We start from the raw sequence: 14470 nt of genomic DNA on the forward strand, positions 1-14470 counted from the left end.
GCTGGTGACCCAAAAACCCTAACAAATATCCATCTCATTATATAATTACCATTGCGGCGGGGAAACGTTAAGCTCAGCCTAATTACCTATTTTTAAGTCTTTAAAAATACTGGCTTGCTATTTGGTCTTTGCTCAATAAGGTAAAGTATATGTGGCTCTCTTAATTTTAACTTTTCCTGCAGATTTGGCCACCCAAAATATCTGTGGACATTTTTATTTTGCATATAGAACATAGTCAATCCCTCCCCCAGAAAGACAACCTTAAAATGTCATCCATATACCATGCAGATTGAAATCTAGGATCTTTGAGTGATGTATGGTCCTCTCCTTCATATCCACATGTGGCTTTTCAGGTTATAGTGACCTGTAAACCTAAAGACACAGTATCTGCCTCCAGTACATCCAATTTAAGTGGTAAAGCAGCAGCAGGATAACCAAAATAAAAATTTTCGTCCACAGGAATCTTCCCACTTGGAGGGAATGGCGAAGATTGAGAGTAGAATACATCTCTTGGTTTACTCATCTGGGACTCTGAGTTCTGTTTTCTGGAAAGTGTTTCTTTGTCCTTTATTCGTTATGGCCACAAAGGTTTGCATAGAAGAGGGGGTTTCATAGCTTTCATAGCCCACTTCTTCCTAGTGCAGATTAGGAAAAAAGTAGGAGTTACCTTAGGGGTTGAACAGGCTTTTTTTTTAATTTTTTATTTTTTGGCCATGCTGCACAGCTCCCCAACCAGAGATTGAACCCAGGCCCACAGCAATGAAAGCCTGGAGTTCTAACCACTGGACAGTCAGGGAATTCCTAAACAGGCTTTTGTAAATGGGCTAGTAATTATTTTTTTCTATACAGATCGTTCAAAAATTCAGGAGGCTGTTTGATTCCAGTCAGTTTCAAGTGTGAGTGACTCCAACCAAACACCTCATTGGACAAAGATTTTAAGCCTCGAGATTCTGTTCTTTTAGTTTCCACCCTCTGTGCCCTGCCTACTCCCTTTGTTCTCAGTGGCAACCACCTTGATATCATCTGAAATCTGTGGGTTTGTGTGGGAAGGCAACCCCTTAATCCAGTTTGGCCAGCAGGCTCTCCCCATTTCTATGGCAAGGCCCCACTTTTTTTTTTTTTTTTTTGCGGTACGCGGGCCTCTCACTTTGTGGCCTCCCCCGTTATGGAGCACAGGCTCCGGACGCGCAGGCTCAGCAGCCATGGCTCACGGGCTCAGCCGCTCCGTGGCATGTGGGATCTTCCCGGACGGGGACACAAACCCGCGTCCCCTGCATCGGCAGGCGGACTCAACCACTGCGCCACCAGGGAAGCCCCTCACTTTTTTATATATAGTTTTCTTCCTGCAAGTTTAGGATAATTTCACATTATTCCAGTCATTTTTCAAAGAAGGATTTGTATAGCATTTTACAGTTTTCAAAACTTTTTCACAGAGCTTACAGTATCTGGTCCTTATTTATCACTACTCATTAAATACCACTACATTTCATATATTCTATGACATAGGCTAAGTCTGACCTCAAGTTTGCACAAAAGAATTCTGAGCTTTGGAAAGGGAGTTACCTGCCCAGAGTTTGCTAATGATCAAATAAAGACTTGAACTCATATCATCTGATTCTAAAATGGCATACTCTTCTCACCACAAAAATACTGCCTCAAAATAGCTAACTTGAGAGTTAAGAAGAGGTTCGTGATATTTCATGTCCATTTTTGAGAGAGAAACAGGCACAAATATCAGTGGGCTGATGCGTGACCAAGGACAGATGTCAGTTAAAAAAAAAAAAAAGCCAAAAAGCAGGGGGAACAATTTTCTAAATAATTTCATTTGCCATAATAGCAACGTCAGGTAGTAGGAACAAAAAAGTACCGTAAAAAAGACAACCCCCGAAAGAGTACAGTGAGAGCTATAATTTCTTATATTTAAATGTGTTAAGAATACCAAGATGAGGGACTTCCCTGGTGGTCCAGTGGTTAAGACTCCACACTTCCACTGCAGGGGGTGTAGGTTCAATCCCTGGTCGGGGAACTAAGATCCCGCATGCTATGCAGTGTGGCCAAAAATAAATAAAGTCACTAAGTTTGGGGTGGTTTGTTATTAAAAACAAAAAAACACCAAAATGATAAGCCTCAACTTTTATGGAAAAATATTAGAATGGTCTTACTGCAAAAGAGTCATAAGCTTGGTTTTATTTCTTGCTAAAATAAGGATTAATAATTATTAACAATAGTGACAAGTAATAACAACAGGAGCAGAGTGTTCTGATTCTCTGGGGTAGTCTCTTTCTCTTGTAAGGAGCCACCAAATTGTTTTCCAGAGTGGCTGTACCAGTTTGCACTGAATGAGAGTTCCTGTTGCTCCACATCCTCACCGGCATTTGGTGTTGTCAGTGTTCTAAATTTTGACCATTCTCATAGGTGTGTACTGGTATCCCATTGTTTTAATTTGCATTTCCCTGATGACATATGATGTAGAGCACCTTTTCATATGATTATTTGCCACCTATGTACTATCTTATTTGGTGAGGTACCTGTTAGGGTGTTTGGCCCATCTTATAATCAGGTTGTCTGTTTTCTTATTGTTGAGTTTTAAGAGTTCTTTGTATATTTTGGATAACAGTCCATTATTGGATATGTCTTTTGCAAATATTTTCTTCCGGCCTGTGGCTTATCTTCTCATTCTCCTGGCAGGATTTTTTGCAGGGCAGAACTTCTTAATTTTAATGAAGCCCAGCTTATCGATTCTGTATTTCATGGATCATGCTGTTGGTGTTGTATCTAAAAAGTCATCACCATACTCAAGGTCATCTAGATTTTCCAGAAGTGTTATAGTTTTACATTTTACATTTAGGTCTGTGATTCATTTTGAGTTAATTTTTGTGAAGGGTTTAAGGTCTGTATCTAGATTCTTTTTTTTCTTTCTTCTTTTTTTTTTGCATGTGAATATCCAGTTGTTCCAGCACCATTTGTTGAAGAGACTGTCTCTGCTCCATTGTATTGCCTTTGCTCCTTTGTCAAATATCAGTTGACTATTTTTATGTGGGTCTATTTCTGGGTTCTATATTTCTGTTCCATTGATCTACTTGTCTATTCTTTCACCAGTACCACTGTCCTGATTACTGTAGCTTTATAGTAACTCTTGAAGTTGGGTAGTATCAATCTTCCAACTTTATTCTTCTCCTTCAATATTGTGTTGGTGATTCTGGGTCTTTTGCCTCTCCATTTAAACTTTATAATCAGTTTGTCAATATCTACAAAACAACTTGCTGGCATTTTGATCGGGATTGCATTGAATCTATAGATCAAGTTGGGAAGACCTGACATATCAACAATATTGAGTCTTCCTATCCATGAATATGGAATAGCTCTCCATTTATTTAGTTCTTCTTTGATTTTACTCATCAGAGTTTTGTAGTTTTCCTCATATAGGACTTGTACATATTTTGTTAGATTTATACCTAAGTAGTTCATATTTTGGATGCTAATGTAAATGATATTGTGTTTTTAATTTCAAATTCCACCTGTTCATGCTGGCATATAGGAAAGCAATTGACTTTTGTATATTAACCTTCTATTTGGCAACCTTGCTGTAATCATTTACTAGTTCCAGGAGTTTTTATGTCGATTCTTTCAGATTTTCTACATAGACAATCATGCTGCCTGTGAACAATTCCTGTGAACAATTCTTTCTTCTCAATCTCTATACCTTTTATTTCCTTTTATTGTTTTATTGCATTAGCTACATAGACAGTCATGCTGCCTGTGAACAATTCCTGTGAACAATTCTTTCTTCTCAATCTCTATACCTTTTATTTCCTTTTATTGTTTTATTGCATTAGCTAGAACTTTCGGTATGGTGTTAAAAGGAGTGGTAAAAAGGAAAATTCTTGCTTTGTATCTGATCTTGGTGGGAAAGCTTCAAGTTTCTCACTATTAAGTAGGATGTTAGCTGTAAGTTTTTTGTAGATATTCTTTATCAAGTTGAGGAAGCCCTTCTCTATTCCTACTTTACTGAGCGTTTATATGATGAATAGGTGTTGGATTTTGTTGAATGCTTTTTCTGCACCTGTTGATACCATCATGTGATTTTTCTTTTCTAGCCTGTTGATGTGATGCATTACATTAGTTGACTTTTGAAAGTTGAAACAGCATTGCGTAACTGGGATAAATCCCATTTCATCATGGTGTGTAATTCTTTTTATACATTGTTGGATTTGAAGCTTCTACCCTAAAGTTACACAGACCAGTTTTGCTCACATTTCATTGGCCAAGCAAGTTACATGACTGCACTGAACTTCATAAATGAGGGAAATGTGAATATATTTAGACAGCCCTAATGTCTACCATAATTGTGACCTCTACTTGCAGCTCACTTACTACTTCATAATAGCTGTGACAAAGCTGTTGGAATGAATGGATTTGTGTTAAACTCTGAAACAGTTTTGGAAATCAACTGTTAATTTCTATTTATTTTAATTGTAAATGCCAATCCTGGATTAGCCCAAAAGAAATTGTCAGATATTTGTCCGTATTTTGTTTAAACTTTCTGAGATTTGAATTATGTTTATTATAGTAAGAAGCCCCGACAAACATAAGTGCACAAGCTTTTATACACAACTACAGTAATCTACTCATGAGTGTCCCCATATTGAGGTCTTGCAGGACCAAATAGGTAAATAAATCAACCTCTTTATGTCCAGATGTAATATCTGCTGATGGGAAGTCATTTTTCGGAATCTACCAACCTGTCTTCAGCCTGTTTCCATAAATCACTTCCCATATTAACATCAAGAAAATCTTGAGTCTAAAGTGAGTCTGTCTGCAAAAGGGGATGAGACTTTCCAGGTGAGAGCAAGCGGGAATGGGTTCTGTGGACCCAAGATTTGGAAAGAGGTCGCCCTGACATTAAGTTAGGCATTTAATTGTGAGTCTCATCTTGGGGCTTAGGAGAGTTTTCCAATCAGTAGCAGAGAGGACCTTTTTTTTTTTTTAACCTCTTTATTGGAGTATAATTGCTTTACAATGGTGTGTTAGTTTCTGCTTTATAACAAAGTGAATCAGTTATACATACACATATGTTCCCATATCTCTTCCCTCTTGCATCTCCCTCCCTCCCACCCTCCCTATCCCACCCCTCTAGGTGGTCACAAAGCACCGAGCTGATCTCCCTGTGCTATGCAGCTGCTTCCCACTAGCTAGCTATTTTACATTTGGAGGACTTTCTGATTTTTGTTGTCAAGTCACTCAAAGGGTTTCGTGGTTTTCAGCATTGTTACGGGAAACTGACACTTTGGTTGTTTATTTACTCAAGTGGCTTTCTTTGAATTTAGAGGGTGCCAAGCAAATGAGTCATCAGACTAAGTAGAGCAGAATAACAAGGACACCTCCTGTGTTGCTTTATGCTTGTGACCTTTTGTAATTCAAAAGTTGATTTTTACCTACAGGCACCTTCTCCAAATATACTTCGGCTTAAAATACCACACCAGAATGAGTGGTTTAAGAACTCTGCAACAACCTAATCTGGGCCTTAGTTTTGTCGTTTGCTACCTGAGTATCTTTAAACATCTTTATACACACACACATATCATATATAAAAATGTATGATATGTATGTAGTGTATATATGTATATATACTTTTTAAAATATATACTTTTTCTTATCATCGCTGTTGAGTTCTTACAGATAATTTCAGGTGTTCTACTCCTGTGGTCACAACAGGTTATTTTTATAGATCTCCCATTAAAAAAATAATCTAAAGAATTACCTGTTTGCTTGATAATTATCACAAATTTTTACCAGCTTAAAACAACACCCATTTATTAGTTCACAGTTCTGTAGGACACATGTCTGGCAGGCCATGACTGGGATCCTGCTTAGGGTATTGCATGGCTGAAATCAGGGTGTAGGCTGGGCTGAGTTCTTGTCCGGAGGCTCTGGGGGAAAGTCAGCTTCCAGGATCATTCAGGCTGTTGGAAGAATCCAGTTTTTTGCTGCCTGTCAGCTAGGCATTGCTGACGGCTGCTCTCAGGTCCTTCCCACAAGGTCCCCTCCATCTTCAAGCCAGGAAAGGTACACCAAATCCTTCTTGTGTTTCAGATCTCCCTGATTGACTTTTCTGGAACCAGCCAGAGAAAGCACTCTGCTTTTAAAGTTTTCATGTGGATGTGTTAGGCCCACCGAGATAATCTTTCTATCTTTAGGTCAACTGGTTAGTAACCTTAATTATGTTTGCAAAATCCCTCTTGCCATGTAAAGTAACATAGTCATGGGGGCCATCTTAGAATTCTGCCTACTATACTTTATATAGGCATTCTGTTATATAGATTCAGTTTTTAGGCTGAATAACATGACAGCATTCAAAACATTAAATGTGAATCACCATAATGAATTATATTTAGGTTAAATTACTTTTATTGTGAATGTGATGCAAAGGATTTGTGGTATTGAAAAATACATACTTTAAAATAGATAGCTAGTGGGAAGCAGCCACATAGCATAGGGAGATCAGCTCCGTGCTTTGTGTCCACCTAGAGGGGTGGGGTAGAGAGGGTGGGAGGGAGACACAAGAGGGAGGGGATATGGGGATGTATGTATATGTAGAGCTGATTCACTTTGTTATGAAGCAGAAACTAACACACCATTGTAAAGCAATTGTACTCCAATAAAGATGTTAAAAAAAAAGAAAAATACATACTTTTTAAATAAGTCTATAAATATATCAGATAAAAGTACATTTAAAAGACATATTTTAAAAAGCTATTATAGGGCTTCCCTGGTGGCACAGTGGTTGAGAGTCCGCCTGCCGATGCAGCGGACACGGGTTCAGTTCGTGCCCCGGTCCGGTAAGATTCCACATGCCGCGGAGCGGCTGGGCCCGTGAGCCATGGCCGCTGAGCCTGCGCGTCCGGAGCCTGTGCTCCACAACGGGAGAGGCCACAACAGTAAGAGGCCCGCGTACCGGAAAAAAAAAAAATCTATTATAAATGCTCAGCATATGCCTAGAATTCTTTGATTCCATCAGATGACAGGGAGTAGCCTTATCTCCTCAATATATGCTATTAATCATGGTCTTGGTCATTCATTAATGACACAAACTCATAGACTTTAGAGCTAAAAGAGATCAGAGATCTTCTGGCACCCTCCCCCTCCTTTGTTCTTTTGTTTGTTTGTTTGTTTTTGCGGTATGCGGGCCTCTCACTGTTGTGGCCTCTCCCATTACGGTGCAGGCTCCGGAAGCGCAGGCTCAGCGGCCATGGCTCACGGGCCCAGCCGCTCCGCGGCACGTGGGATCTTCCCGGACCGGGGCACGAACCCGTGTCCCCTGCATCGGCAGGAGGACTCTCAAGCACTGCGTCACCAGGGAAGCCCCCTCCTTTGTTTTTTTTTCCATAAATGAGGAACCTGAAACTCGGAGAGGGATATGACTCAGAGAAGGCCATAGAGCCAGCTAGTCAGTGATAAAGATTGGCCTAGAATACATGTTTTCTGATTTCCTTTCTGGTAGAAATAACAGTACCATTAATTGAAGATTTTCTGTATAGCAGGCACTATCCTAAGCACTTTAAATGTATTATTTTCCTTAACTGTCACAAAAATTATATCAGGTAGGCATTACTATTATCATTGCCATTTCACAGTTTGAGAAAGCTGAGTCACAGAGAAGGTAACTTGCTTCATGTCACCCAGCGAGTACATGATAGAGTAGGGATTCTAAGAGAAACAGTTGGACAGCAGGGCCTGACCTCTTCACTATTCTCTGCTCTTTCCACCCCACCAGCTGCTTCCAGCAGGGCCTTCCACATGTACTCAGAGTTAGCTTAGTATCATCTCCATGGACAGCTGTCCAAGCTACCCATTGGTTATATTCTGACGACAAAATAGTGAATAGCAGAGAACTTGGGGTCGGGGAACTGTGTATAAACTCTGGTTCTGTCATTTTTTGTTTGGCTTCAGGGAATTGTGTAACCCGCTGGGGCCCTTGGATACTGGATCTGTAAAATGGGGATTAGGAGAGTTGTTCTGTAGAGGACACATGTAAAAAGCAATCTGTAAACAAAAGGATTACATGCTCGTTGTATTGTTATTCTTTGCCAAATGGTCACTAGTTCTCATCAGCCTGTAACAGCAGATTTTCAAGTCACTTTTGTTGTGATAAGAGTCAGGCATTAAATGAAAACCAGTAGATTTTTGACACTGCAAAGGCCATGTCCTGAGACCTTTAGGAAGTCATGTTTTCTGTACTTATCCTCATTCTGCATTTTCAAACGTTACTGAAGTTGTATATCTCACTTGGTGGTGGTTTTTCATGCTTCATAGGCACTCTTCACAGGAAGCGAACGGTAAAGCTACACGGAGTGGCCAGGACTCAGCATTGGCCTGGCTCCCTCACACCAGCCCAGCACCTTTCATGATTCCAGTTCACACCTGGACAAAATTTTACTACTTTTTTTTAATTAATTTTTTTTGGAGTATAGTTGATTTACAATGTTGTGTTAGTTTCTGCTGTACAGCAAAGTGAATCAGTTATACATATACATATATCCACTCTTTTTTAGATTTCTTTTCCATATAGATCATTACAGAGTACTGAGTAGAGTACCCTGTGCTATACAGTAGGTTCTTATTAGTTACCCATTTTATACATAGTAGTGTCTATATGTCATTCCCAATCTCCCAATTTATCCCTCCCCCACCCTTTATTCCCTGGTAACCATAAGTTTGTTTTCTACATCAGTGACTCTATTTCTGTTTTGTGACTAAGTTCATTTGTACCATTTTTTTAGATTCCACATATAAGCGATATCATATGATATTTGTTTTTCTCTGTCTGACTTACTTCATTCAGTTTAATGTGGCCATTTGGGGATCACTCTCAAATGAAATCATAGATATTGAATGTATGGCTAGCAAGGTCTACTCTTCATCCCCATCCTTTTTGTTATTGTTGTTGTTATTTCATCCTCTTTAAGTATATGTGTATTTTTTGCTATACTGTTCGAAAGTAAGTTGCAAACAATATAACATTTCATGTCTAAATACTTCAGCGTATGTATCTCCTAATGATAAGGAAATTTTTTATAACATATGCCACTATCTACCTAAGGAAATTAACAATTTTCTTATCCCATCTAATACTCAATTCATATTCATATTTTCCCTACTTGTCCTAACATTGCTTTTAGTGTTTTGCTTTTAGGGTTTCTTTTTTTGTTGTTTTTTTTCTTGAAAAGAAACCAGTCAAAGTATACTTAAAGCATTTAATAGTTACATCCCTGTGATATTTTTAAAGCTGGAACAATTCCCCCACCTTGTTAGTTTGTTTTCATGATATTAACTTTAAGAGACTAGGTCAATTCTCTTGAACAAAATCCCATACTCTGGGTTTGTCTGATTTTGTGTGTATCCTTTATCTTGTTATTCTATCCTCTCTATTTTTGAAACCTTAGAAAAGTTTTAGAAACTTTTTAGAAATGTTTTTAGAAACCAACTTAGAAGTTGGTTGCAAAGACCTGATTAGAAACAGGTTGTGTACTTTTGTCTAGAACAACTTGATAGGTGCTACAGTGATTGCCCCACTATTAGTGCTAAGTTTGCTCACCTGATTAAGATGGCAATAGCCAGGTTTCCCAGTAGTAAAGTACCTGTTTTCCTTTAACAATTAGAACTATTTGTGGGATGATTTTTTTTGGCTCATATGAATATCCTTTTATCTAATGGCATTAGCATCCGTTGATGTGCCTTATTTGAATCACTTATTCCACTGGAGGTTGCCAATTGGTAATTTTAAAGTTTTCTCACTTTTAACATGTATTAACTAACCATTTCTCTGGAAGGAAGAGCCTTCCGTCATCAATGGGGGATGCTTTAGCTCCTCTCAGTAGTTCATATCAGTACAACATGTTTTACTAGGCTCAGATTAGGGAACTGAGTTGTAGATCAGTGATAACATTTTATATATACTTTTTAAAGCATTTTGATGTACATTAAAGTTGGAAGTGGAGAAGAGATGAAATTTAAAGCAGTGTTTCAAAATGGTGAGCAGATATTATAAGCGGTTTGATGGAAAGGATTTCCACAAGTCACTGTCAATATCACCAAATATTTATTGATCTAAAATGAAATTATTAATACCAGGCACTAAAAGAGCTTACCATATCCCAGAATACTAATGATATGAATAGTCAATGTGGATAAATATTTAGACCTGACAGGAAGTAAATTAATACAAGTAATTTGAACCATCCCCCTGTTGCTGCAGCTTCAGTCATCTCTCAGCTCCACATTCCAACATGCAAGGCCTTTGATAACTGGGACTGTTTCTTGGATCCCCATCTGCCCATTTTTCAAGCCCAGCTCACGTCCCAGCTCCCTCTGTGATGCTCTTCCTCCCTGACCTCTGCAGATGGCACTTCGCACCTCTGTCACCTCCGTGGTACTTGACTCAGTTTCCTGTTTGGTCTTCTAATTGGCTTCCGTAAGCAAACCTCCTATTCAGACTGTTGAAGATCCTTAAGAACATGACTATCCATGACCAAAAATTTAAAAGCTCTTTTTTCACATGGCATTGCTGGGTTTTGCATTCCTTATGAGAACCTCTCTGAAAGTGACGAACAGATGTGAAAGTGTTATCAGGCGAGGCTCTCTCCTTTGTGTAGCTTTCTTTGCTTTCTAATACTGATCACCCTGCAAAAACAGGTTTTTGTGTGAAAGTTAAAGCTAGAATTGAGGATTACTCACCACCTATTCTTTGGAAATAATGTGAAGGCCTACTTCTTTGACTATGACAAAAAGAAAGAAAAAAGAAAAAGGTGTAAATTAATCTTGATTTAAATATTACAATGAAAACAAAGCTTATTTTACATAGCTTGAACCTCTTTGTTCCTTTTGTTACCAATTTGAACACTGTTTTAAAGGAAAATAAAACAATGGTATTTTGTGCTTCTTGAAGACTTTTTAGAAAGTTTTCATCCCTCAACAAGACGTGATTTGGAATACCTTTTCTCTCTGTCTCCTTCATAAAAGCATTTTGTATTTATGCAGGTTCTTCATCTGAGGACCTCAAAGCATTGGCTGCTATTCTTTGTTACCAGATGATGATGACAAAACTATCACCCCTTTTGTTTTCTGTCCGTGCAGAAGCCAGTGGTAAAAAGCTACGGAGCACCGTGCAGAGAAGTACAGAAACAGGCTTGGCTGTGGAAATGAGGAACTGGATGACTCGACAGGCAAGCCGAGAATCTACAGATGGCAGCATGAACAGCTATAGCTCAGAAGGAAAGTGAGTGATGGCTGGCTGGGCCGTGGTCTCCATGCCTTGCTGGAGACCTTCTTCTCTACCTCACTCTCTGTGCTTTCACCAAAGCTAACTCACACGCCCTATAGCACCATTTTAACTTTCACTGGCTGATTTGCTGTGAAGAAAACTTTTGCTTACCCGCCCCTGAGAAATGTGACATATCTGGTTTTGTATATCAATGGAAATAAGTTGAAACACTTTATCCCCAAACCTAAGGGCAAGATGCTAAAATGTGACTGTCACAAATAGAAGTTTGCCCTACCTTGAAATAATACATAAAAGCACAGAAATAATAAGCACTTGTGCCTATGCCACATGTACGATGCTAATTTTTTAAATCTTTGCTCTAAGAGTTATTACTAAAAAATATAGAATATCGATACATACTTAGTTCCATCCAGTAACAAAGAGTTCAGATAAATGTAACAGCCAAAATGAAATGCCACAAAGTTGGTGAGCCTTTCCTTTATGTAGTTATCATGTAGCTTTCCCTTGACTCCACTGTGTCTGAGATATTTTTAAAGCATTTGTCAAGATTGTACAGCCCTGTCACCAACAAATTAAGAATTAGCAACTGCAGATCGTAGATGGGTGCGTAAAGGACATTAATAGAGGAGAGTGGGGTTTACTGACCTCATCTGTCATCACCATGGAAGCATCAGGTGCTTAGGCAAACATATGTGTCGTCAGTTCGCAGATGTGGGGCCATAGGAGCAGCTGGCAGAGCGCTGATGATCTGCCCTAGGGATCATTTGTCTATAGCACAGTTATATAAATACGAGATACATATGGTTTCCATACATTTATAAGTAAGGTTATATGGGATATTTATGGAAGCATTAAAAATGTTCAGATTAACTGTATATTTGGGAATTAAGCAAGCTTGGGGGACGAAATAGATTTGACGTTAATCAAGGAAGTCTTAAAAGAGATGGAGAATCAAGTAAAAAAGAAATGTGCAGTGAGCACTCATCACTGCAAAGCACTGCATTAGACACTGTTAGGGATATAAAAATGTTCAAACTATGACCCCTGTGCTCCAGGTGTGTATAGTCTTATTGGAGAAATGGGATGAATACTCATAAATTCATTCAACAGATATTTCCATACCTTCTAGTGTTCTAGGCACTTTGCTATGAGTTGGGGATATATGTCATACGAGGAAGCAAAAATCAGTTGGTGGTTAGACCATAGGCTTTAGAATCATATAGGCTTAAATTCTAATCTGTTTTTTGGTGCTATAGAAACTTGGGCAAGTTATGTAATTTTTTTAAGATTCATTTTAATTAATTGATTGAGTTTAACAAGTACTTACAGTATTTCAGGCATGGTTCTAGTGCTGGATATATATCAGTGAACAAATAAGAAAAAAACCCTACCCTCATCAAACTTACAGTCTAACAGATAAGATGGACAATGAACTTGAAAAATTGTTCAAATAAAAGAAAAATTAGGAAAATATATAATAGATTAGGTGGTATAAGTGCTAAGGAGAAAAAGGTGAGAGAAGAGATGGCAGAGGTTAAGGGTAAGGTTTTATGTAGGTTAGACAGGGAAAAGGGCACATTTGATTTAAAATCTGAAGGAAGTTAGTGAACACATGAATGTCTGAAGGAAGAACATTTCAGGCTGAAGCAACGCTGAGGCTGGAGCTTACCTGGCATCAGTAGTGGGAATGGCGGCACCGGGGAATGAGGGCAGGAGTAGTAAAAATCTAGGAATTAAGATATGGGGGGCAGGGGTGGACAGGTTGTATTGTCTTTATACACCATTGCAAGGACTTTGCTTTTACCCAGATCGAGATGAGAAACCAATGGAGGATTGTGAGCAGAGGCCTGACATTATCTGGCTTCAGTTTTAACAGATCATTCTGATTGCTGTGGGAGTGGAGAGGAAGGTGGCAATGGGGAGATCATTCAGAAGGCTGTCGCAGCAATACAGAAAGAGAAAATGATGGCTTGAAGAGAAGTCAAAAGATGGCGCCTCCTATATTTAGTGGCAAAATTAGCAAAGGAGACTGAGGAAGAATAGCCAAAGAGGAAAACCAGGAGGCTAGAGAGTCCAGGAAGCAAAGTGGAGAAAGTATTTCAAGGAAGAGGGAGGGATCAGTTGGGTCAAATGAGGCTAATATGTTCAATTAGACAAGTCTGGAGTATTAACGGTCAGATTTACCACTGTGGCTGTTAGGTAACCTTGATCAGAGAAATTTTGGTGGAGTGGAGAAAAATTGAGGAAAAGAGCAAGGAAAAACTGATTCGATTTTCAAAGGAGAATGAGAGGAAAGAAATTGAAGATGGTACATAGAGACAGCTCTACGAAGTTTCAAGGAGAGAAACGGGGTGGTAGCTGGGGAGGGAAGGAGGTTAGGAAAGGGATTTTTTTAAGGTGGAAGAAATAGCAGTGTGTTTGGGTGTTGATGGGAATGATCTGATCTGAAGACTTTCTTCATCGATAAAATGGGTTAAATAATAGAACCTCTGTCATAGTGCAGCTAAGAGATTCAGTATGCTAATGCCTGTCATGGAAAAAGTGCTCAAAGTGTACTGAGTGCTATACATAGAAATCACAGTTCATGCCCTCCAGACAAGGAAAAGAAAGGCACATAAACAGAGGCTTGCAATACAGGACGAGGGCTGCTAGAGGATAAGGAGGGAGAGCCATGGAGGTGCAGTGGGGAGGTTGGGATCCAATTAATGTAAGTGGCAAAATAGTGGGACCAGCTGCTCCTGCCACGGAAAGGGGGCTAGATGGAAACAGGAGTGGAGGGTTTAATCCTGTGTGTTATTTTACTTTTAGTCTGATTTTCCCTGGTGTCCGCTTGGCCTCTGATAGCCAATTCAGTGATTTTCTGGATGGCCTTGGCCCTGCCCAGCTAGTGGGGCGCCAGACTCTGGCCACACCTGCCATGGGTAAGAATTTGTCACGTGATTCATTGTTTTTCTTTTAGATTATTGAAAATCACATTCTTTAATTTCATAGGATCTTTAACAGTATTATCAGGAATGAGTATCTTAGATTTAAACAAAAAACTTTGACTAAATTTTTCCATTTTAATTTGTATGCTTTTTAAAGTAAAGTATCATTGATAAATTTTTAAATATATTTGAATTTAGGAAAAGATGTAGGAAATGATGAAACAATGTTAAACCAAGGTCTTTGGCACAAACATTTCTCTCA

General features: G+C 38.9%; 1 protein-coding gene and 1 long non-coding RNA gene across 4 annotated transcripts in view; one reads left to right on the forward strand and one right to left on the reverse strand.

Annotated features, from left to right (window-relative positions):
• The window catches only part of RIMS2 (regulating synaptic membrane exocytosis 2), a 566417-nt gene that overhangs the window by 546871 nt on the left and 5076 nt on the right, over positions 1-14470 (forward strand). For all 3 annotated transcript variants that reach the window (XM_027131585.1, XM_027131586.1, XM_027131584.1), the window contains 2 exons: positions 11134-11275; positions 14090-14202. In XM_027131585.1, the coding sequence (XP_026987386.1) occupies positions 11134-11275; positions 14090-14202 (255 nt within the window). The remainder of the gene's footprint in view (positions 1-11133; positions 11276-14089; positions 14203-14470) is intronic.
• On the reverse strand, positions 10021-14184 carry LOC113633420 (uncharacterized). The gene is made up of 3 exons (XR_003438190.1): positions 11927-14184; positions 11681-11839; positions 10021-10680 (listed from the first exon to the last, which is right to left on the reverse strand). It is a non-coding gene; the product is annotated as an uncharacterized LOC113633420 (long non-coding RNA).

This window comes from Aethalodelphis obliquidens, unplaced genomic scaffold (assembly GCF_003676395.1).
Source record: "Aethalodelphis obliquidens isolate GAN/ISIS:26980383/991018 unplaced genomic scaffold, ASM367639v1 scaffold39, whole genome shotgun sequence".
Taxonomy (NCBI): domain Eukaryota; kingdom Metazoa; phylum Chordata; class Mammalia; order Artiodactyla; family Delphinidae; genus Aethalodelphis; species Aethalodelphis obliquidens.